At 50.7% G+C, this 22,486-nt stretch overlaps 2 protein-coding genes across 3 annotated transcripts in view; one reads left to right on the forward strand and one right to left on the reverse strand.

Moving 5' to 3' along the window:
• SFXN2 (sideroflexin 2) lies at positions 1 to 7,426 on the reverse strand. Of its 2 annotated transcripts, none has more exons than XM_053983299.1 (12): positions 7,310 to 7,426; positions 5,824 to 5,996; positions 5,348 to 5,518; positions 4,326 to 4,424; positions 4,099 to 4,174; positions 3,936 to 4,021; positions 3,200 to 3,260; positions 3,062 to 3,128; positions 2,461 to 2,510; positions 2,115 to 2,164; positions 1,819 to 1,866; positions 1 to 1,428 (listed from the first exon to the last, which is right to left on the reverse strand). In XM_053983299.1, the coding sequence occupies exons 1-12, from the start codon at positions 7,424 to 7,426 to the stop codon at positions 1,329 to 1,331; spliced, it is 1,098 nt and encodes a 365-aa protein (XP_053839274.1). In that variant the 3' UTR covers positions 1 to 1,328. The 2 variants fall into 2 exon arrangements, with proteins under 2 accessions (XP_053839274.1, XP_053839275.1); XM_053983300.1 differs by lacking the exon at positions 7,310 to 7,426 and adding an exon at positions 7,198 to 7,240.
• The window catches only part of ARL3 (ADP ribosylation factor like GTPase 3), a 26,660-nt gene continuing 11,538 nt past the window's right edge, over positions 7,365 to 22,486 (forward strand). Inside the window, exons 1-3 of the mRNA XM_053983301.1 lie at positions 7,365 to 7,452; positions 17,558 to 17,701; positions 18,829 to 18,945. Coding sequence (XP_053839276.1) covers positions 7,450 to 7,452; positions 17,558 to 17,701; positions 18,829 to 18,945 — 264 coding nt within the window. The 5' untranslated portion in view covers positions 7,365 to 7,449. The remainder of the gene's footprint in view (positions 7,453 to 17,557; positions 17,702 to 18,828; positions 18,946 to 22,486) is intronic.

The following is a 22,486-nucleotide window of genomic DNA, read 5'->3' on the forward strand; positions in this document are numbered from 1 at the left end:
TGGTTTTTAAAAATCAACACATTTATTTTTCAACCTTCCTCTGCTGTTTGCAGTGCATCAGCACTGAGTGAATTCAGAGCCTGAGTGAATGCCTTGACGGCTCTGTGACAAGAAAGAGACAAGCTACTGGAGAGTGTTCAACGGAGGGCCACAAAGATGATGAGGGATTTGGAGCATCTCTTATGAGGAGAGACTGTGAGAGCCAGGTCTATTCAGTCTAGAAAAGAGAAGACTGAGAGGGATCTCATCTATGCATATAAATGTCTCAAAGGCAGGTGCCAAGGGCAGGGTGCCAGGCTCTTTTCAGTGGGGCCCAGCGACAGGACAAGGAACAATGGCCATAAACTAAACCACAAGAAGTTCCACCTCAACATGAGGAAGAAATTCTTTACACATTAAGGATAGCAAAGCACTGGAACAGGCTGCCCAGGCAGGTTGTGGAGTCTCCCTCTCTGGAAATACTCAAAACTCACCTGGATACATTCCTGTGTAACCTGCTCCAATGACCCTGCCTCAGCAGGGGGGGCTGGAATAGATGACCTCCAGAGGTCCTTCCAACCCTAACAATTCTGTGATTTCTGTCTTCTTCCCCATGTCAAAGGGGGCACAGAGCCAATTGTCCCCTAAAGCTGCAGTTTCATGGTTCTACTGTGGAGACCAGAGATGCAGGACAAGGGTGACAGTGCTCAGAGGAATGAAGAAATCAGAGCTAAAAACAACTAGCTATTTATTTCCTGGCTTGTGGCAAACACAGAGTCAATAGAACCTGTACCTGAGAGCAAGGAATGCATAGTCCAAGCATTGATCTCTGGACTTTGGAATGGTCACTCTCATGGTGCAGAGAGAACAGGTCCCTTCACACCTGCCAAGACATGATCCATCTCTTGAGAAGAGGCTACTATGGTGGTTTAAGGCAGGAATGTAGTTTGGTTGCTGGTACAATGGCAGGATATCTGCGTTTGGAGGTAGAACTGTTCTCTGAGCCCCAAGGGAGAGAGCCTCATGCCTCATGGGGCCAAACCCAGTGAGGCCCAGACAGGCTGGGCCACAGGAAGGCACAGGAAGCACAGGCATCCCTCAGGGCAAGAGGGACACAAGAAGGCTGAGACATGGCCAGCAGCAGATGGGCATGGGTCAGGATGAGCCAGAGTGCTGCAAGCTGGACACAGAGTCAAATCCTGATTCTACAGTGGAAGAAGGCTGCAGAGAAGGTGCTGGGTGGGGGCACAGATCTGGGCTGGACTGTGCCTCTGACCCTGCTCGGGGGACGTGGGAATAGTAGTGGCAGGAGGCCAGAGGGGTGTGATGGCTCCTGAGGTAGTCTCCACTCACAGTCCTTTGTTAAAATAGACATATGGCACTTTGTCCCCGTGCTTGGCCATGATACTGTCACGCAGCTCCACCTCAAGGTCAGCCAGTGCAAGGGAGCTGTGGAGAGGAAGATACACACTGAGAGCCATGATCCTCCTCCTCAACTACCAGTCAAACCATCCTCCCTTCCCATTGCCACTTGAGGCCTCTGCAGTCCCAGGGATCTTGCAGGCTCATGGCAAGACCCACCACCCTTCCCTCCCAGTGCTGGAAAGCAGAGAGCTGCCCGTGGAGCTGGATGTCCTGTTGCTCCCAGCACAGAGCTCCCAGAGCAGGGGAGGCACATGCTTTCCTGCTGCCCTGGGCACCAGTGTATGCAGGCAGGCACTGCCTTGGGTTGAAGGGTGGGTGCCCATCACGCTTCTCCTGGGATGGGCAGAGAGGAACTAGGGAAAGAGGAAGGTTCCCGAGATCCCATGCAGGAGGAGGAAACAGTGGAAGAGGTACCATCGCTGGGGGAAGAGGGCACAGGCTGCTGGCACCATGAACAGGAGGCTGTGGGACAGAGAAGAGCAGAGCATTAGTCCTGGGGATCCCAGCCTGTCTGCCCTTCAGCCATAGGGATTTCAGCCCAAGAAATGCTGCTCACACACCATGACTCCCAATAACTGGGCAAAGTCCAAGCTGAAAGGTCAGCAGCTTTGCAATTTCTTCTGGGAAAGAAGTATTTTTTTCAAGCATCTCTTTGGAGCCATACTCCAGGCACTCACAGGTGATTGAGCTGAGGTGAGTGAGATACTTACAAGCCCCCGCAGAGCAGCACCTGCAAAGGCCCGTGGAGAACCCGGATCCGCTGCAAGAGAAGAGCCAGAATTGGGTCCCTGTCCTCACCACAAGACCCACTCACAGGGTGGGCAGACTTCTCCCCTCAATAAGGCTGAATGCCCAACACCTCTGGTGTGCACCAAACCCTGCCACCCTCCCATAGCTTCCCATGTCACTTGAGAGGCCATTGGTGTATCAATGACTGAAGTAGGGAGCAAAGCAAGCCGGGCTCTGCAAATCCCCATTTGATCCCCAGCATATCAGCAGCAGGGAAGCTGGGCTGGAGCACCACAGAACCAACTGGCAGGAGAAACATGCACTCACCTGCATGAAGGTGAATTTCTCCAGCCGCTCCATGATGATGGGCAAAATAACTAGGCACAGAGAGCAAAGGTCAGCCCAGATCCCAGAACAGCTATCCTGCTAGCCAGCCTGCAGGGCTGTCCCAGCAGGACCATCCACCTGGAGGCCATGGAAGCAACTAGTTATGCTGGGGGCTACTGAGTGTTTGCTGACTGCAAGGACCTGACACAAGACCCCCACACATCCATCACTTGGGCAGTATGGTCTGTGCTCCTCATGTTCCTGTCCTTCCTTCTGGGCTTGCAGCATGTCAAGGGTCTCAGGAGCAGAGGGGGTGCCAGGCTGCAGGGTGAGGGGCTAGGGCCAGAGAGCATGAGATGCATCCTTGTGGGGCCAAACTGCCATAGGAGCACCCCCTGTCTCCCAGGCTGTGGTTTGGCATGGAGGGGGCTAGGGCATGGGGACCTCTGATGGGAATGGCCGGATGAGGAGAGCAAATGCCATCTGGGATGCAGGACCACCCTCCCTCTTTTTCATGAGGGAAACTGAAGCAGGGGAGGGCAAGGTGGTGGGTCCTGGAGAGCCCCCAGTTCAGCTGTGCACTCTCCTGCCCCACACTCACTCATGCCTGGTGCTGCCATGGTGATCCTGGAGAGCACAACCTGTGCGATGCCCTTCACTGCTGCCCTCTGCAAGCAAAATCAGCAGGTGAGCCCCGGCAGCGCCGTGCCCCAACCCGTATCCCCATCCCCAGACTCACCCTGGAGCGGCCGAGCTCGTTGTTGTTCTCATCTGTCACTGTGATCCCGTTGATGATTTCCCTGAAGGGGACAGGCAGCCGTGAGTGGAGGACAGGATGGCCGGGAAAGCATAAGGACACAGCAATGGGGTGAGGGGGTGCCAGGGGAGTCCTCTACACGCAGTAGCCCTGGATGCCCCCAGGGCACGGGGCCCCAGCACCCCGGAGCACCACGGTCCCCAGCCCAGCCGATGCTGCCATCTTCAGGGCACAGCTGCGAGCAGGATCTGGCCGTGCTAGGGACAGACGCTGCCTGGACACACAGCCGAACCAGGGCACAGTCCCTCACACAGTACCCGAGCTCCTTGTGCCGTGACTTGTGGGGAACCTCGAGCAGCAGGCACAGGTCACCACAAGTACCCCAACTGGGGTGTCCCAGCATCAGGATATCACAGACTGGGGTTCTCCCACGACATGCAGGAGATCTTTGGGTTTGAGAGATCTTCCAGCAAGGATTCCAGAGCAGCTATCCTCAGCCGAAAATCACCCTCCTGCTCTAGGTGGAGGCTGAGCCATCCCACCCATCTCCACCACAGACACAGCACTGCAAATGCACAGACCCCAGTTCATCTCTCTCCAGCTCCCAAGAGGGGAATCCAAGGCAGGGAGGGCAGGCAGCCCAGGAGCCTGGCTGCCACCAGCTTGCCTTTGGAGCGAGCTAGGTCCCTCAAGCCCCCCAGCCACACGTGACACTTACTGTTGCCGCATCATGGGGATATTGACACAGTTGGCAGCAGCCACAGCTGCAAAGGGGACCCAGCGGGCCAGCAAGGGTGGGGCTCGCTGTGGGAAACAGGTTGGCATCAGCACAGGAGAGCAGGATGTGCCCAGCTGCCCCACCTGGCCCTAGCCTGGCATACCTTGGTGTAGAGGTTGAGTCCCACTGCGGTGGCCAGGGCTGCACCAGTGGCCGTGACATAAGCCACCCCGATTTGCCTGGACAGCAATTTCAAAGAAGGGAGACAACAGAATCACCAACTCTAACTCAGCCCTGTTCCTTCTGTGCCCAAGACACAGCATAGAGGGTCTTTACAGGTCATCCAGGGGTGCATCAAATGGACACACTCCATCCTGTGGGGCCGCTCACCTCAGAGAGATGGGGGAGGCAGCGTTGCGGTTGGTGTAGTTGACAAAGGCATTGAAGGACTGGTTCACCCACTGCCAGAAAACCACGGCAGGCACTGTCCTGTGGAGGGAAGGGATGGGAGAGCACCCGAGGGCTGTCAGGGACACCTGGCCTGTGCCTGTGGCCAGACTTGGCAGGGAGACAGCCAAGATGCCTGCAATCCACTCATCATGGTGTCTCCAAAGGGAAACTGAGAAACTGTGGCAAAGTGACAAGCCAGTGGCAGAGCTGGTAAAAGATCCCAGGAGTTCTGGTCGCTCTGGGGAGCTTAGAAAGGGGAGGGCCCAGTTCTGCAAGGCACTTAGGCAGGGGTGGGAGACACAGCTCTCAGTAGGGTGGCAGCCATCCTCTGCTGGGCTGAGATAAGCCTTTGTCAAAGCAAGCAGCAAGGAGGGGACACATGGGGACAGAAGAGGCTCAGGGGAATGAGGGTGCCTGGGTTTCTACTGGTGTCTCAGGGACACTGACGTGGGGCAGTGGGGCAGGATGTGGGGACAATGACGTGGGGCAGGAAGGGACACAGGGAGCATGTTTTGGAATGCAGCGGGGGTAGAGAAGGGAAATGCAGGGAGCTGTCAGCAGGGGCTGGGGATGCTGAAACAGCCTGGCCTAAGGGCACATTTGGTCCTCAGTTTCAAAGACTGCTATGGGCCACAGACCAAGAGCAGCAGCCAAGCAGGATTTGGTTGCATTAATCATTACAGGGGCTATAGGAACATCTCAGCTGAGCTCAGGGTGAGGTGAGACCATACCCAGCCATGCCACGGGTCAGAGGAATCTGTGATGCTTCTACCACAGGCTGGGTGCTGGGGACAGACCCCAGAGACATTGGGCTTGACCATGGGACACAGGCAGACACAGCAGCATGGGCATGCCTTGGGCAGCACCCAGGCAGGCTGGCTGTGCTCTGGCCATCGGGGACCTTGAGAGGGGCTGGGGGCTGTCAGGGTTGTGTCCCCAACCTGGTGTACCCAGGAGCTCACCGATAGAACTGGAGCATGCAGCCAGTGATGGCCATGCCCCCCGGCACCTGGAAGGACATCCTCCCAATGAGGTTCATCTTCTCACCGCTGTCAGGGTGGAAGGCTGAGTCGTACAGCTTCTTGGCATAGAGCAGCTGCTCCTGGCTGCTTCCTGGTGGCACCAGCCCGGCCCTGCAAACCCAAAGCCCATCAGGGGAAGTTGCACAGGCCCGCCAGCACCCAGCATTGCTGAGGCACAGAGCTCTGGGCACCACATGAAAGGCAGAGGAAACATCTCCAGAGAAGGATGCATGTCACGGCTTGAGGCTCCTGGGAGAAGCCTGGGAAACCCCCCCAAAACTACCTCCAACAGACGTTACATCACAGCATACCTGCTTGAGAGTGACTGCCTCCATCCCCCTGCAACACTGCACAGTGGTTGGGATGGCCATGAACACAGGGACGGCACCTCCCCCATCTGTATCCCTGCCCCTCACCTGCAGCCCTCCACCAGGGCCTTGGCCTGGTCCAGCTCCTCCTCTGGCACCAGCACTGTCCGAGGGTCGGTGATGTTGAGGAAGTGCTTCAGGCGCCCCACAAAGGTGCTCTGGTCCCAGCGTGGGGAGTCGATGTTGAAGCTAAGGGAAACTGTGGCCATCTTGGTGTAGGTCTGGGCAGGGGAAAAGGCTGCTCAGTAGGATCCTGCCTTGCTTGCTCATTGAGTGCACGCCTGCCACGGCCACAGGAGCAGTCAGCTGGGTGAGAGCCATGGCAGGTTTATGTTTAACAGGACAACTGGACTTTCAGCAGCCCTGAGCCCAGGAGGCCCCTGCACTCCTGCTGTCAGCAGAACACTGCAGTCAGGCCATTCCTTCACACATCACCCTGCTTGCCTGGGGTCACCCCACTTGTGCTGCACCCCATAGCACTTCGCACCCCCCTCCTTGGGGGGGTATGGTGCTGTACAGCACTGTAGGGCCCAGCTCAACTGTCCACAAGGCTGCCCTGCAGGCTCTCCTACAGGGGCACTACTCTGCACCCCCCGAGTGTGCACAGCACACGCACACTGTGCTGTGCCCTCCACAGCACCGTCCTGCACATCCCTAATGCTGCTCTGCACTGCCATGGCACTGCCCTGCATGCTCCCCGGGGTGCTGCACCACATGCCCACGGTTGCACAGCACAGAATCACAGAATGAATTAGGCGGGAAAATACTTCTGAGATCATCTGAGCCCAGCCTATGACCAAACATCACCATGTCAACTACAGCATGGCTAACCTAGTGCCTAACCCTAGCCAAGTGCCATGTTCAGTCTTTCCTTAAACACCTCCAGGGAAACTCCACCATCTCCCTCGGCAGTCCTTTCCACTATCTAATCACGCTTCTGTAAAGAAATTCTTACTAATGTCCAACCTGAACCTCCCCAGGCACAGCTTCAGACTAATATCCTCTCGTCCTGTCATTGGTTGCCTGGGAGAAGGGGCCCACTCCCACCTAGCTACAACCTCATTTCAAAGGTAGCTGTAGACAGCGATAATGTCTCCCTGAGCCTCTTCCCCAGGTTAAACGCTCCCAGCTCCCTCAGCCACTCCTCATAAGACTTGAGCTCCAGACCCTTCGCCAATTTCCTTGCCCTTCTCTGTAAGGCACAGCACAGCTCGGCAAACGCCAGGCTCGGCCCGGTATGGCACAGCCCCGGTACACCTCCAGCGTGGCTGGATCACGGCTTATGTCGGCTCAGCTCGGTTCGGATCGGCACGGCACGGCACGGCTCGGCTCGGCACCGCACATCCCCGCCCCAGCCCAGCCCAGCCCAGCCCAGCCCGGCCCGGCCCGGCCCGGCCCCGTCGCGTCCCCACGTGTCCCCACCTGCGGTCCCAGGCCCCTCTCCCGCCTCCCGCCCACGAGTCGCTCACCGCCCCCGCGCTCCGACGCGTGGCCGCCCTCAGCCAATCACAGAGCCCCGAGCGGCCGCGCCCACCTCTCCCGGCAGGGCCGTCCTCGTACGCATGCGCCGTTTGTGGGCGGGGGCCGTCGCTGGCCCCTCCCCCGGCGCGGGCACGTCGGCGCGCGGGGTGGGTGTGACGCAGTTGCCCATGGTAACCCCGGGCCGCGCCGAGGATGGTGAGCGGGGCGGGGGCGAGCGGGGCCGGGGCCGGGGCCAGCGCGGCGGGGTGAGGCGAGGGCCGGGGCCAGCGCGGCCGGGGGCGCCTGGGGCCGCGGATGATCCCCCCGCGGAGCGTGGGGTGATGGGGGCCGGAGGGTCTGTCGGGCCCGGCCGGGCTCGTGGCAGGCACGGCCAGGCCTTGGGCCACGAGAGGGGTGCCAAGGCGATGGGACCAGGGCGGCCGGGCCCGGCTCTGCTTGGTGCTGTCGGGCAGTAGAGTAAGAGGCAACGGACAGAAACTGATGCACAGGAAGTTCCACCTGAACACAATAAGAACTTTGCTGTGCGGGTGACCACACACTGGAACAGATTGCACAGAAAGTTTGTGGAATCTCCCTCAGTGGAGATATGCCAGAACCATCTGGACACGATCCTGTGCCACGTGCTCAAGGATGACCCCGCCTGAGTGGGAGGTTGGAGCAGATGACTGACTGTGGTCCCTTGCAGCCTGACCCCCCCTGTGACACCCACCCAGGGAGTCTGGCCAGCCTGGGGTCCGAGTGCCCACCTGGGGCATCCAGTCAGGCATGGGGGCCTGGGGCTGTGCGGGTTCAGGCACCCATACAAAGGGATGGGAACAGTGCAAGTTTGGGGCCTCCAGCTGTGGAAGACCCTGGCTGGGGTTGGGGCCCTGGCAGCACACAGATGTTATGGGGGACACAAAAAAGGGGGTTGAGTGCTAAAAAATGCAACAGAACTGGTGAAGGGCCAGGAGCACAAGTCCTGTGAAGAGTGGCTGAAGGAGCTGGGATTGTGTAATCTGAAGAGGAAGAAACTCGGGGTGATCTTATCACTCTTCAGCTACCTGAAGGGAGGTCATAGACAGGTGAGGATCAGCCTCTTCTCCCAGGTAGAAGTGACCCAAGTGACAGGACAGGAGGAAATAGCCTCGAGCTGTGCTAGGGCAGACTCAGACTGGACATTAGGAAGAATTTCTTCACAGAAGGGGTGATTGGACATAGTAAAGGACTGGCCAGGGAGGTGGTTTAATCACCATCCATGGAGATGTTTAGGGAAAGATTGAAAAGGTTGTACATGGCACTTGGTGCCATGCTCTAGTTGACATGTAAGTGTTCGGTCATAGGTTGGACTTGGTGATCTCAGAGGTGTTTTACAATCTAATTGATTTTGTGAATCACGTCTAGACAGAGGCCAGGAGGATGCTATGGGCCTCTTTGTTGGGATGGAATCAGCATGCCTGGAGTTGATTTAGTCAAGGTGTAGAAGGTGTGATGGAGGGGTGGGTGCTTGGGAGGGCTGGGGACCAGGATGGCAGTGGCCTGAGGAGGGAACGAGCAATGGAAGAGCCTGGCAAGGATGGAAGGCAGTGCTCAGAGATTGCCTGTGAAGAGTCTGGGAGCAGCTGTGACTCTAAAGGGACACTGGGCAACCCAGCCAAGATGGGAGGAGGCCATCCTGGGACTTGAATCCTGGCTATAGAAATTGAGGGAGCTGGAAGACAGCTTGCTGAGGTGGAAGGGTTGGTTTTTAATACACAGCCTGAGAAGGGGAATTCAGTCATGGCAGAGAGAGACTGGATGAAGGGGTTAGGTGTTCAGAAATGGCCAGGACAAAGTGCTCAGGGACTGAGAGAAAACTGCCAGTTGGATGGGATGGACAGTCTGGTGAGTCAGTGGGAAAACCCAGTCAATGTTTGGCTGGCTAGGATAGTTTGCTGGGATGTTGTGTGTTCTGGGGTTTTCTGTCATGGGCTAGCAAGATGAGGGACAGTATGGGTTCAAAAGAAGAAATAAGAATAAACTGTGGGAAAGACTGGAAGTGGAGTTTTGATGTTGATGAGAGACAGAAAGATCCCAGGGAGAAAAGAAGTGTTGGACAAGAGAAATAAATTGTTTTGAGCGGTAGTAGCACAGTTTGAAGGAAAAAACTGTGTGTTTCGGGTGGAGGGCAATGCTGGGAAACAGGTGAGGTGGTGAGGGTGTAGTGCAGTCTAAATTGAGGTTGGAAGAAGGCTGGATGATAGACCAGGGTCATCCAGGTGTTGGAAACAATTTGGGTTTAAATGCCAAAGTAGTTGGGGTGGGACAAGTGGGATGCTGGCAAAGTGCAGTGAGGACTAGAAGGAGGGGTTGGAACTATGGGTGAGGGGTGGTGAGAGAGAGCTGCTGTGGATGTGGAGCCACTCGTGAGGATGCTGCATGAAGAGAGAGCACAAGCAGAAGGCAATAGTAATGGGGAAGGAGCTTTCCCAAGGGCAAAGCCTTATTTTGTCCAGGAGCCCTCTGGACATAAGTTGGATTCATGCAAGTAGCAGGATTCATGCATGGGAGGAGGTGTAAGCAAGAGCACCAAAGGCAGCTTCTTATCTTCACTGGGTTAATTCTGGCTGCATCCCTACCTGCTGGGTCATAGAGAAGAAGATTGAGATAAAGCCTATGGGATCTTCTCTATTTTAGATGAGTTGGTGATGGGACATGTCACACCAGGCACCAAAGCCATCACAGGATGGACATCTGCTGTAAAGATGAGGGCAGCTGCCTCCAGCAGTGCAGTGCTTTGTGGGACACATTTGGCTTGCAGCTGCCAGATCTACTCTTCTGCCTTATGATGTCCTGATAAGCTGGTGTAGTCTGGGATCTGGCTGCTCTTATCCAGGTGCTTTGTGTGCAGAGAGGGTGACTGGGTGTTCACCAGTGTTCATGTTATTTGATACAACATTTTACTGCCTCTTTGTCTATTTTCCATTTCTTGGAGTTGTTTTTTGAATTGTAGCCTCTCAGGCTCTAGGGTGGGTCGCACTTTGGGGTGCCTGGTATGCTGGCTGGACTGGACAGAGGACTGGAGAGCAATGCACTATCTCTCCAGATTCTCAACTTTCAGTAAAACAGAATAATCATTTGTGGTAGAAACTCTGAAACAACAGCAAATACATCCAAAGCGGCTATGGCAGCCTGAGGGTATGGGTCAGCAGTCAGAAATCATCCAGACAGCTTGATGTAACAATTTACTGCTTGTCATCTGAGCCATGGTAGCTGCCCATGAGCACGTTCCTGCCATGTCCTGACTGCACTGAGAAGCACTTAAACTCCCCTCGATGACTGCTTGCTCCAGCTCCAGTGATAAGAGGGTTAATGCTGAGGTTTAAGTTATTTCAGTGTTCATCCAAGTGAGTAAGTACAGAGGGGCAGTGTCTTCTGCAGAGCATACTAGGATTTCTCACAGCTGTGGGGCAGGGGTGGTGGAAGGTTGTAGTTGGAGCACGGAGGGAAAGATGAGCCATAAAACTGCAAAGCATGAGAGATGTGTAGTGCTGAAAGTCTTTGGCACCATTAAGCAGCATCTGCAGTGGGTGCGTGGCAAGGACGAAGGGAGGCTGCTACACGAAAGGATATGCTGCTTTCCAAAGCTTAGGAAATACTGTGAAAAGCAGAGCTTGTGGCTTCCTCGTCACAATAATGCTTCCTATTGTCACTGTAATAACAATTTTTACCAAGAGACATGGTATGTTATTGATAGATGCTGGGGCCAGAGGATGGCCAGTGTTTTTCTAAAACCATTGATTGAAGATGACATCATTGTGTCAAAACCAGATTAGTCAAAGTATGGCCCTGTTTTATAGTTGAGGAAACTGAGTCACAGAGTACCTAGCTGACATAAGGCACATCTGGTGAAAAGGATAAAATATCAGCATAGCTAAATGCATAGTCAGGCATCTTTCTTCTGGTCTTGAGTCCATGTTTCTAGGAAAACCAGCATCTATGTCTTGCCTGCTCTAGGCATACCTCATACTTAGACTTTATTTTGTCCCTTGTTCCGTGGCAGTAAGGCTCTATTTAAAACGGTTCCATTAAAAATGCTTTCAAGGATTATAAGTGTCTCACTACTTTAGTTTTCAGTACAGTTCAATGTCATGTTTTTTGGTTTATTTTACTGATTGCTGAGAGGATGATATGAGAAATCACCTGCAGATAGGAGAGAATACCAGTCACTGGCCAAGACTTTGAAGTTCTGAAACCAGACAGAGACTGCTGACATTGTCCAGTGATAGGCATTGGCTCTTCACAGGGCAAAATACTTCTTTCAAACCTGCTGAAACCAGAGGAGTTTGATTTTAATTATGAAAAGAGGATTCATGCTGGTATTGGCTTATGTATCGAACTGGAAAGTGCTGTGTGACCTCTTTAACAGAAAACTACATTAGTAGGTTTGAGCTGGAAAAACTCTGTAGGTGACTCGACTCCATTAAATTTTGGATTTCAATGCAGGAAAGAAAGTCTGCATTGAATGACACCATATGGTGGAGACATGCAGTAAGCAAATGATTTTTTGGGAGTTTTGCCAGAGTAAGAAGTATTGAATAAACTGTGCTCAATAGATTAATTTACATCAGTTGTATTTTGAAAAAGACTGGATGATTTTATGACCATTAGTGACATTTGCAGTTCTGCAGCCGAAGATAAAGGTAATCAGACGTCATTCTTCAGGACACCAGCTAATCAGTGCAGTTGTCAGGATGGACTCCCCTCCTCCAGCTCTGTCTGTGCAGGATTGCACCCTGGATGACAAATGTAGCCTCATATATCCACTGTGCAAGGCAAGATATTTGGCTCAGCTAAGCCCCTCGTCCTTCCCTGTGTCAGCTCCTCCTGCGTGACTTTCTGAAATCGTCACGTGTACCCTCTGTCTTTAACTTACACTTCAAAAATGGTGAACTGCTACCATATTGCTGAATAGAAAGTAAATAAATTGGTGCCCAGAGCTGTGCTAGGTGCTGTGCCAGCAGAGCATGGAGGTGCTCCCATGCCATGGAAATATGATCTGTCTAGGGTGAGAGATAACCAACTGATACGAATAAGTAGAATCCAAGACAGGTTTGAACTTGATATGTTTGCTGCCTAAACCTCACCAAGGATTGTAGGTGTGGCAGAGAAGGAATTAGCAGAAGAATCATGGGCTGGTTTTATGGATATTTTGTGAAGTTTCTCCCACGGTTGTAGGAGAGTCACAGAAGTTTGTGAATAGAGCTCAGCAGTGCTGGGGAGCTGTACGGAGACAGGAGTTGTCATCTCAATGGCAAATGTGCTTGGCTGAGATGAGTCTTGAGGATTAAGTGACTTGTGGTTGCAGTAGCAGGAAAGAGGGCATCTCTGCAGGGGTGTAGACATGGGAAAGATGTGGTCGTAATGGCAGGCTGAGCTGCTGAGCTTTGTGGCTCTATTGCATCTTGGTGAAGTGAATTGATTCTACCTAAATGTCCACATCTAGTAGATAAGCAATTGGTGGTGACTGAGGGTGGCTTTATTTTAAATTCATTATCTGAGGCTTGTGGCTAATAAAGTTAAACAGAATACATTGACTTCTCTTTCCTAATAAGAATCAACCGTACTTTGCAGCAGCTTGCGGGCCATGCTTTTTATCCATGCCCCGTGTATCCAGCCCTCAATACAAGGGAGAATTGTTCTTTCCATTATGGCTTTGTATTGCCAATCTGATACAATATTTAAACAGATTATCTCAATGCTCTGTTTGTCCCAAACCAATTTTTGCTTTGGCCTGTAAAGTGAATCTTCCTTTCAGTGGCTTCTGTGGTACAGGATGTAGTTACATGCATCAACTAGTTCAAGAGACCCATATACAGCATGAATAAACCCACAAAACCCTTAGCTAGGACTATAAATGTCACTGTATTTTTATATATGTAGGATTTTTTTTTGAGAGAGAGAATAGGATTACTGCATGCAGCTATAATTGAAAGTCCTTTGATAATTTGGTGGGTATTTTAAACCTAGCAATGATATACTTTCATAAAACCACACATCCCTGTTTTCTGAAGGATGCTAATAAGATGGTTAGCTTTGCTTTCATGCTCAATGTGTTTATGAGTGCTCTTACCCATTTAGTTGCGTCTTCAAATTTAATGCCCCACTCTGATTTCATAGTAATTGTCAGGAGTCTCTTTTACTTTATTGCATGTCCCCGCTCACTGTCTGGAAAATAGTCTCCTCATTGCTGACCCCATCAGTCTGTCTCCTCATGGTGCTTGTAAAGAAAACTCTCTCCACCAAGGACAAAGATGTTTTTAAACAAGCCAATCTGATATAAGACATAGTTTGCTTAACCCAGAGGTGATCAAGAAGCAAATACTGGCTGACTGTGCACAGCCTTGAGTTGCTCTGTCTGGCTGCCCTTCTCCAAAGGCTGCACACGCTGCCATGCTGTGCTGTTCATTATCTGAGCAGCATCTGCAGTTCCCTTCTCTGTTACAGATGCCGCAGTCTGCTTAGTTTTGTGCAGCTGACACGCTGCCCTTACACTCCTGTGAGACATCTCTGCGGCTCCTCAGCTAGCTCACATCAACCCTGGCCTGCTTAAGACTTATCCTGCTTCTCACCCTGGACACTCCAGTGAGCAAGTGCCACTGGCCTGGCTCCTATGCAGGCATCCTGGGAATCTTCCCTTCTCACTACTGGCTAAGTCCCAGCATGAGACATTTCTTACCTGCCCTGCTTCAAAAATCTGCTCCTCCTCTGTTGCTTCTGTGCATCCTCTTTGCACCAGATCTTCCTATTTCATGGCTTTCTACCTGACAGGTCCCATCAATAACAAGGCATTGCTTTCTGACTCTCCTCAGCCCGTTAGTTTCAGCATTGTGTTTGCCAGCAGAGGAGTGCTTGTCCATCAGTGTGTGTGCAACAGGGGCTGCTTGTTCCACATTGTGGTGGCATGCAGCAGGGAACTCTGCTGAGTTATTTTTTCCAGCCTACTAAGCTGTCAGGAAATGCCTTCTGTCTTTCTAGCCAGTGTGCTCACAAGACCAATTAAAAAAAAAATTAAAAAGAAAAAATTGGGAAATGCACCTGGACATGGCTTTCCTTAGTTTTAAATCTTTTCTAACTACAGGGAGAATGCTGGATTCAAGTTTTAAATACTATTTACAAAATAGTAACAGTCACAGGAACCAATACTATTATTTGGCTCTTGATTTAAGTTGTATATACAGACCATGTAACCTATGCTGGCAGCTACTGAAATAAAGTCCACATCTCTATGTTGTCTTGCTTGTCTTCCAGCCTTTTAAATCAGCTTACTTTATACCTTAGAGAATACTTTTATTTCTATATATATCTTCTCTTCTATTGGCTACCCCCGATAATCCTGTGATCAGCCATGCAGCAGTGTCACTTGAGTAGAATATGGAACGATGCTGATCGTTTTCTCATAGGCTGTCATACTGGCCCAGAAATAGCATCCATCTACGATGGGAGAAGCTCTATTAACATTTACAACTGTTCCTCTTCCCGACCCTTGAGAATTCCTCCATGGTAGATAAGCAATACTTTGTAATACATTTCTTTGCGCTCAGTATTTTGGAGTTGAATTCTGAAATATAAAGGCACCTAATCCTGATCTGCTCTGGGATACACTGCTCTGCTCTTAGCAAGTGGAGCTGTGAATAGGATTAGCATTTCAACAGCTTCTTTTTTTAACTGTGAGCAATAAACTAAAATAATAGGGCCTGATTCAGAGCTCTCCAAAGTCGGCAGTAGTGCTTTTGCTGATGTACACTGGCTTTGGGTCAGGCCCATAAGAATGGGAAATTCAGTGTTTCCCTATAAAGGAAGGAGAATGTGTGAATTTTAGAGTTCCTGCTCCTGTGGAGTCTGTCCACACTGAGCATAAATCCACAGATTTACAAGCCAGCAAACACAACTGTAAATTTGATGGCCGGTGAAAAGAAAATGTGTTGCTAGTCATGCAGTTAAAACTTGTGCTTTTTAATGATGTCAAGGGCACTAAGGACATGCATATAAACAAGTAAGCATTAGAAGTATTTTTGCTATTCCTTTTCTCTTTCCTCAGACGTGTGGAGGTGCAGACCATCATCGGAGCAGAACATGGCTTGGGCACTGTGGCCAGGGAGATGAGCTGTTGGGCTGGCAGGGCTTGCAGTGACTGGCTGCACTGAACACAGCCCTTCAAATTCATTAGACATGGGCCCATGGGTGAGAGCCAGCTGTGAGCATCTGGCCCTCAGGGCCCTGCACGTGGTGTTACAGGCCTTTACACTTCAACTAAAAGCTATTTGGGGATTTACTGTGCCTGTGCCAGTGCCTGTACTGGGCAGGCATGGCACCCTCTACCAAGCAGAGCCCATTTCTAATTCACAGCTCTTGAGCAGGGCCTGGATTCCCAGTTTTTTACCTGCCTATCACCTATGAAATAATACCTGCCTATCACCTATGAAATAGGTGATACCTTCAGCCTGCTTATTGAGCAGTAAGACTGCAGTTTTGCTGTTGCTTGCACAAGGTCTGAATTTCTGAACCTCAGCTTTCCACAGTGCTTTTTAGAAGCACAGCAACAGTGGCAATCCTGCAGCTTTCTTCAGAGACCTTTCGAACCCAGTTTTACTAAGTTCCTTCTCTCCTCCCTGTTTCTTACACATCACACATGTATTTTGAGCTGTAGCTCTTAATTTAACAGAAACCCATTAAATTACTCTGAAATCAAAAATGCTTACAGGGGTGGATCAGATGTCATACGCATTTTTATCTCTGAGCGTTACTAAAAGCTCTAGCTTCACAGCCTGTAGTGCCAAGTCCTTCCCAAAGCACTCCCACCTGGGAGCAGGGAGGTGAGCAGTCAGAAGCAGCATTTGCAGAATGGCTGAGGTTGGGAGTGGGCAGGAGGACACTGCTGGAGACGGGATGCGTTGCAGCGGTGACGGTTGTACTGCAACGTGCAGCTTTTTATCCTGAGGACAAGTTTCTGATTGCCGCGATCTGGAGGGGATCAGGAGCAACCTTCAAGGCTCAAATAGTCCTTGGCTCTCAGCAGGAATATTTAGAGGGTTTAGTTCCTCATAGCAACAAAGCACTTCAAGACATTTAACTGATTACACCCTTGCAGGTTGACAAGAAGCATTTTCTCCATTTTGCTATTGGGAGAACAAAAAGGCTCGACGTATGGGCCCCATGGGCTCAGGTTTCTGCTGATATTTGAACTTTCTTCCTGGCTCTTGGTTTTAGTGGGCTTCAACAAGGGAATTGTCTGGGAGAGATGAGGGCTGAGGACTGAGGGCTTCAGAAGGGGCTGTAGGTGTATTTCTTTCCTGGATTTTCTCACGTGAATTAGTAGCAAGAGCACCTGTGTCCACAGGCAGGGTCTCAGTGTGGTGTGTGCTTCTTGGGCTCTGAGGAGGAGTCCCTGACATACAGGGGCTGCAGAGTAGTATGGCAGCGTGCCGAAGACACCGAGGTATTCCTGGTGTCACAGCCTGGTCCTGTGCAGGTGGAAGCGGGATGATTTGCATCTTTTGGTTATGTGCCAGGATCCAGAATATTTTTCCAGCCATTTTAGAGAGGTGCTGGTCTCTGACTGGTAGCACTGACAAAAGCTTGGGTGTGCTGCTGTAAGGTGCATGTTTGTAAATGAGGTGACCTGCATATTCTGTTTCCTAATCCTGAGTGATACTGTCAGCTCAGAGAGCTGAGCCTGGGTAATGACTGGAATCCACTGTGCTTTTCTTAGTGAGGATGTGTGGTAATCTGAGGTAGTTGTTAAGTGCTACATCCTGAGACTCAGAACTGCACATGCCCCCTGGGTTCAGCATGTTTTAGACAGATAAACGGGGTTTGAGATGATCAGAGTAGTTACTCTGAGAAGAACCAATGTCACGTACATCGTAACCTGCAGTTACCTAGGAGGCAGATCAAATTAATGGTGTTTTCCCTCTGATAAAGGTAATGAAAAGCTGGCAAGGATGTGCTCTGCAGCTTCTGCACAGGGTATGCATAGGCACTGTCTCCCTGGCACGGGGAATGCCAAGCAGCTGTGTGACAAGAGCAGTGCAGCCAGCAGTGCACCCCACTGTGTGGCATTTGTGCTGTCTGAGACCTTGTTGATACTCTAAGATGGAAGAAAATAGGGACAAAGGGAGGAGTAGGAAATGAAATGGGAATAGGGACTGCAGAAAAGTATTCGGGGTGTCTTGGGACCCACCACCAGACAGAATCTATTTCAAGGGAGGAGAGCATAACACTGTGGGGGATGAGGGCTGGGGTGAGGAAATAACAGCTGTGGTCTCTCTTGTGCATTTAGGGTTTACTGTCAATCCTGCGCAAACTAAAAAGCACCCCAGACCAGGAGGTGAGAATCCTCCTCTTGGGACTGGATAATGCAGGCAAGACCACACTCCTGAAACAGCTGGCATCAGAGGACATCAGCCACATCACCCCAACACAGGTGAGGAAGGCCTTTTCTTCTTGAGGCAGTTACTGTGGTGCCACCTGCCACATTATATAAAGCACTCATGATTCATCAGTCTTTCAGTAAAAGGGGGAGCAACTGGAGCCTGGTGCACCATTAAGTTTGTGTCCTTTCTGCCTAAGAGGAGACTTCCTGAAGGAGCCAGAGAGCTTCAGGCCAGATTGGTCAGGTAGTGCAAAAGTGGATGAGTGCTGTGGAGTTCTGCAAAAGGCTTTTGAGACATGCTACAGTTGCATGGATGAGACTTTGTTCCTGTTGTCCTTGCCAAACAGGGACATGTAGAGTGGATGCTGCAGCACTGGACAAACCCTTATCTGTTTACATCTTTCACCCAACCAGCTCCAAGGGTTCTGTATATACCACTTCTCCTCTCTAATGTCTCTTATGCCCTTTTGTTGAGCTTTGGGGTTGGAGGAGAGGGATGGCTCCCATCAGAAGCACTGCAGCATTGCTCCAGAGGAGGTTGCTAGAGAGCTATGGGAGATGCTTCCCCCCACCCTGTAGCTGCCTCCCAAAGCTCCCAGGCCTGGCACCCTAATTCCAAGCCTTGATCCCCTGGGTGGTGTGGCAGCGTGTTGCCAGCCCACACCACATCCTGTTTTTCTACTTGAATGCACTTTCAGTTGGTGCTCTAATTGACGAAATGGACCCTTCAGACGTGCAGCTGTTGCTCTTTTAAGCCCAGCATTAGCTGTGTCGTGTCGAATTGAGCTGAGACCTCTGGCTTCATATTAGTTGTGACTGTCTACTCAGCTTTCACAAGCTCAATCTTGCTTCTCACACTGCCCTTGTTTTCTCCTTATCTGCAGCTCTCCCACCTCTTCCTGCACCCACCCTGCTGAGCTCTCTCAGGGCACTAACTGCATCATATGTCTCCATAGGCATGACAGCATCAACCCTTGACCCAAGAACACTGACAAACTGATGGTTTGGTGGCTGCTTTTGCTGGTGCCTGTCCCACAGCTGATCCATCTTAGTGGCTGCCCAGCCCACCTCACTGCACATTGTAGGCATGGGATATATAAGGTGTTAATGTCTGGCTATGAATATGCTCCAGCCATTTTGGTTTATGCTTGATGTGGCTTTGTTTCCGCTCTTTCCAGGGCTTCAACATCAAAAGTGTACAGTCTCAAGGCTTCAAACTGAACGTATGGGACATAGGCGGACAGAGGAAGATCAGACCATACTGGAGGAACTATTTTGAAAACACTGATATCCTTGTGAGTATTGGCTGCAGCTGAATGCTGTGTTCATGCAATGGCTTTCCAAGGTCTCAGCCAGAAATTCAGAAACAAGTAATGTAATGTCCCAGCCCTCAGCAACACCATTGCCATTGTAACAGAAGTTATTCTGAGCTAAATGGCAAGATTGGTTGAGTGCAGTAAGAAAAATACAGTTATGTTTGCAGAAATCATTCAGTTGCATGTTTTTACTTTCACAGGATGGTGCTGTTTATAGCCAGTTCCTTTCCTCTCATCTCAGTCTCTTTCAAATGAAAGAACATTAATAACGTGTACTTTACCCATCTATAGCTCCTTTCACTGGAGACTCTGAAGACCTGTCATGGGCATTAGTGACTTAAGCATCATTTGTAGAGGTAGGTCAGTATGGTGCCCTTGTTTTATAGATGGAGAAACTGAGGCATAAGAATTAAATGCTCTGTCTGGCATCAGATGGGAAAGTTTCTGAGTGAGGGACACAGAGAGACCCCTTGTCTTTTCTTTTTCGCCTTTAATCATAAGACTGTCTTTTAATGGTTTTGACAACTTAGCTGTATTTACCTTACAATTAGCTACAGATGACCACAATTATATTTACAGTGCAGGACCTTTGTTTTTCCATGCCAGAGAAGATTGCTCTGGGACCCTTCAGGTGCTGTCTTGGCTAGTTTCAAAGATCACCTCTAGCATGCAGCCACATATGCCAGGATGAAGGCAGACTGGGGGCTGCAGGCCTCTCTCTGCCCCAGGCAGTATTGCCTGTGGGAACAGAGAAAAGCCAAGGTCTGCTGACTCCCATGGGAAAGCTCTCTCAGAAAGATGCCATTCCTCCCTCCTGTCACACACATACTCACTAATGTATCAGGAGCTTCAGTGCACTTGCATGGAAGGATCTGGGAATAGGACTCTGTTAACCAAGGCTTGTGTCCAGTTGCTGAAAGGCCTGGCTGTGCCTGCAGGCTTAGAAAACATTGTCCAAATGAAGCTGTTATTTAAATGTGACTAATAAACCCTTGATACTCTCTTTTGCCAATCTTTGTTTTTGAGCCTTAATTTGGACTCTAAAGTTCAAGGACAGCCACCACTGCATAAACCTGGTTGATTGCTTTTGCAAAGAGGAACTGTGAGATTTTCCATGGGGTATGATCTGGGTTTGAGAAACGAGCAGGTCACACACTGTGCTCCTCTGTGGCTATTGAGGACAGAGATGGTGTGGCTGTGTGGGTGTCTGTGCCCACTGAGCCCAGGCTCTAGTGCTGTGGGTGGTGGGGAGGCAGTAAGTGTGTAGATCAAGGTCAGTCCTGCAAAGCAGCAGTGTTGGGATCTCTGCCTGCTGTGGCAGGTGCTCAGGCTGCCGAGGCTGTGCAACCACAAAACAATATCTGGAAGACTCTGCTGGCAAAGACAATGAGCTACACTGGGCTGTGGGCTTCCACCCTTCCTAGTGTGTGCTGCATGGGAGGTGCAGAAATACAGGTGAATTTGAAGACTGAAGGAGATGAAAGCAGTTGTTTTCCCTACCGCTCTCTCACCCCAGTTAAAGCAATGTACAGAGAAACCCCTTCTTTTCATATGAGTAAGAAAATGGGTGGTAGAAGCCGAATCATTTTGGGGGAAGCAGCAGTGTGAATACAAATAGCTGGTGCACAGATGGACCTGAGTTCCCCTAACTGCACTTAATACTGACACCCAGTTCCAAACTGGGAGATGTTGGAATGTTGAGCTAGTGCTTTGCTATTTCCATATACACCAAAACTGAAATCACGTATATGCTGATGGCTCACTCTATCTTCTGCCAGTCCTTACCCCTGTTTCAGCCAGTAATTTTAACCTCTGACAAACCTGGTGCAGATTGTACATTTATAAATTGAGCCAATTTATGCTATTTCTTCATCTAGTCCCACCACCTGCAATTTCTGCCCAACCCATTTATTCCAGGTTGTGTTTTGGCTTGTTTCTCAAAGGAGGTACCCAGCTTTACAGGAATTTCTTTCTCAAATCACCATTCTCCAACACGGTGTTCAAATTGGTAAACTATGTTACCAAGTGCCACAGGCAAAAACAGGCTCTTGTGTGGCCTTGGCCATAAAAGGAAGTTGGACATGAGATACACTACAGTTCCCAGGACCCCCTGCTTCTCTCTTCCCCTAAACTGCATTGCATAAAACAGAAAGGACCCTCTAAAGAGTATTAAAAAGCAGGAAGTAATTACAAATTCAAATCCATGCAGGTGCCTTTGAATGAGAGCTTGATCTTGCATCACACACCTGTGATATTTGGAAGCTTAACGCAGGCAAATAAGGTGTGGATATCTGGCTGATTGCATATTCAGACAGGCACCTGCAGCTATTTGGCACAGCGCTTGCTGGTTTGGAAGTAGGCACTCGGCACATACTTTGCTTTCTCTGTGCTGTGCTTTTGTGGCTTTTGCCCCAAGCACTGTTGTCTCTAGTTCTCATCTTGCAAAACAGCTCCCTAGTGAGGAATGAGTGGAGCAGGAGAAAGCCTGGCTGGATGGGACCCAGAGCTATTCCTTCCCAGTTAGAGAAGCACCGTAATATGGAAAGTGCCGCCTTTCAGTTCACAAGCAGCGCTCGACCATTGCATTCATGTGTTGTGGACTTCCCCAGAGATGTCCCGAGGGAGGACAGATGACAGTCCAGTATTGCCCCAGAATACAGCTGCCATCCCTGCAGTTTCTTCCTTTCTTTTGCTCTGTGTTTCCTACCCTAAATGGGATGCATAGGGGTGGATGCTTGGTAGGGCGGGGAGGACGTGTGTAGCTGATCCAGTATTGGTGCACGTGCCTGGGATCACATTGCAGGGAGAGGCCTGTGTGTCATGCCCACGGGCTGGTCCCCATCACGTGGCACCGGGTGCGTGCTCCGGTGACGCATCCCCACGCAGCTGCGTCCAGCCCTGCCGCGTGTCCCCCAGCCTCTGTCAGTGCACATCAGCCCCCAAGTGATCGGCAGAGCGGCTGGGAGGTTGCTGGGTTACCTCCTCAGGCCTCGCATACAGATTTTCCTGCTGCGTGTTTGGTCCCATTTCAAACAACTCAAATGCTGCTCATTAAGATAGTGCCTATAGTTTAATAGATATTGCTGTTAGAGATCTTCCCTCCTTCTACTATTTGATCAAAATTATTCTGGAAGCATGGAGGCTTATGCTGAGACTGCCTACAAGGATGCCATTTATCATGATGGCAGGGTGCTGTGCTCATCTATTCCCTGAAAACCAGGCTGACACTTGCTCCCTGTAAGCCACCAAAGAGCATGCAGATGACATGCTAGCAGCTTCAATCACTACTGATGGGGAATGGCAGCAACTGGAAGCAAAATGCTCAGTGTTTGTTACCAGTCCTGTCTCTGTCTGCTATCCCAGCATCCTTCTTCAAAAACCTTCACGTATCAAGCAATGAAAAAGGGATACCAGTCTATTCCTGCCTGCATGTTGTACTGAGGTTCCCCATTTTTTTAGATGGCAACTGAAGATGGAGTCTTGCAGGCTAAATCCAGCCCTCATACCCAACCACCCTCTC

This window comes from Vidua macroura, chromosome 8, assembly GCF_024509145.1.
Source record: "Vidua macroura isolate BioBank_ID:100142 chromosome 8, ASM2450914v1, whole genome shotgun sequence".
In the NCBI taxonomy this organism is placed as follows: domain Eukaryota; kingdom Metazoa; phylum Chordata; class Aves; order Passeriformes; family Viduidae; genus Vidua; species Vidua macroura.

What these genes read in the sequence shown, in the direction of transcription:
- SFXN2 (XM_053983299.1), bottom strand. Translation starts at nt 7,426, where the DNA reads ATGGGCAACTGCGTCACACCCACCCCGCGCGCCGACGTGCCCGCGCCG. An exon ending in TGCATGCTCCAGTTCTATCG is followed by an intron (nt 4,425 to 5,347) that starts GTGAGCTCCTGG and finishes TTCCCTCCACAG; the next exon opens with GACAGTGCCTGCCGTGGTTT. An exon ending in GCCTCCCCCATCTCTCTGAG is followed by an intron (nt 4,175 to 4,325) that starts GTGAGCGGCCCC and finishes ATTGCTGTCCAG; the next exon opens with GCAAATCGGGGTGGCTTATG.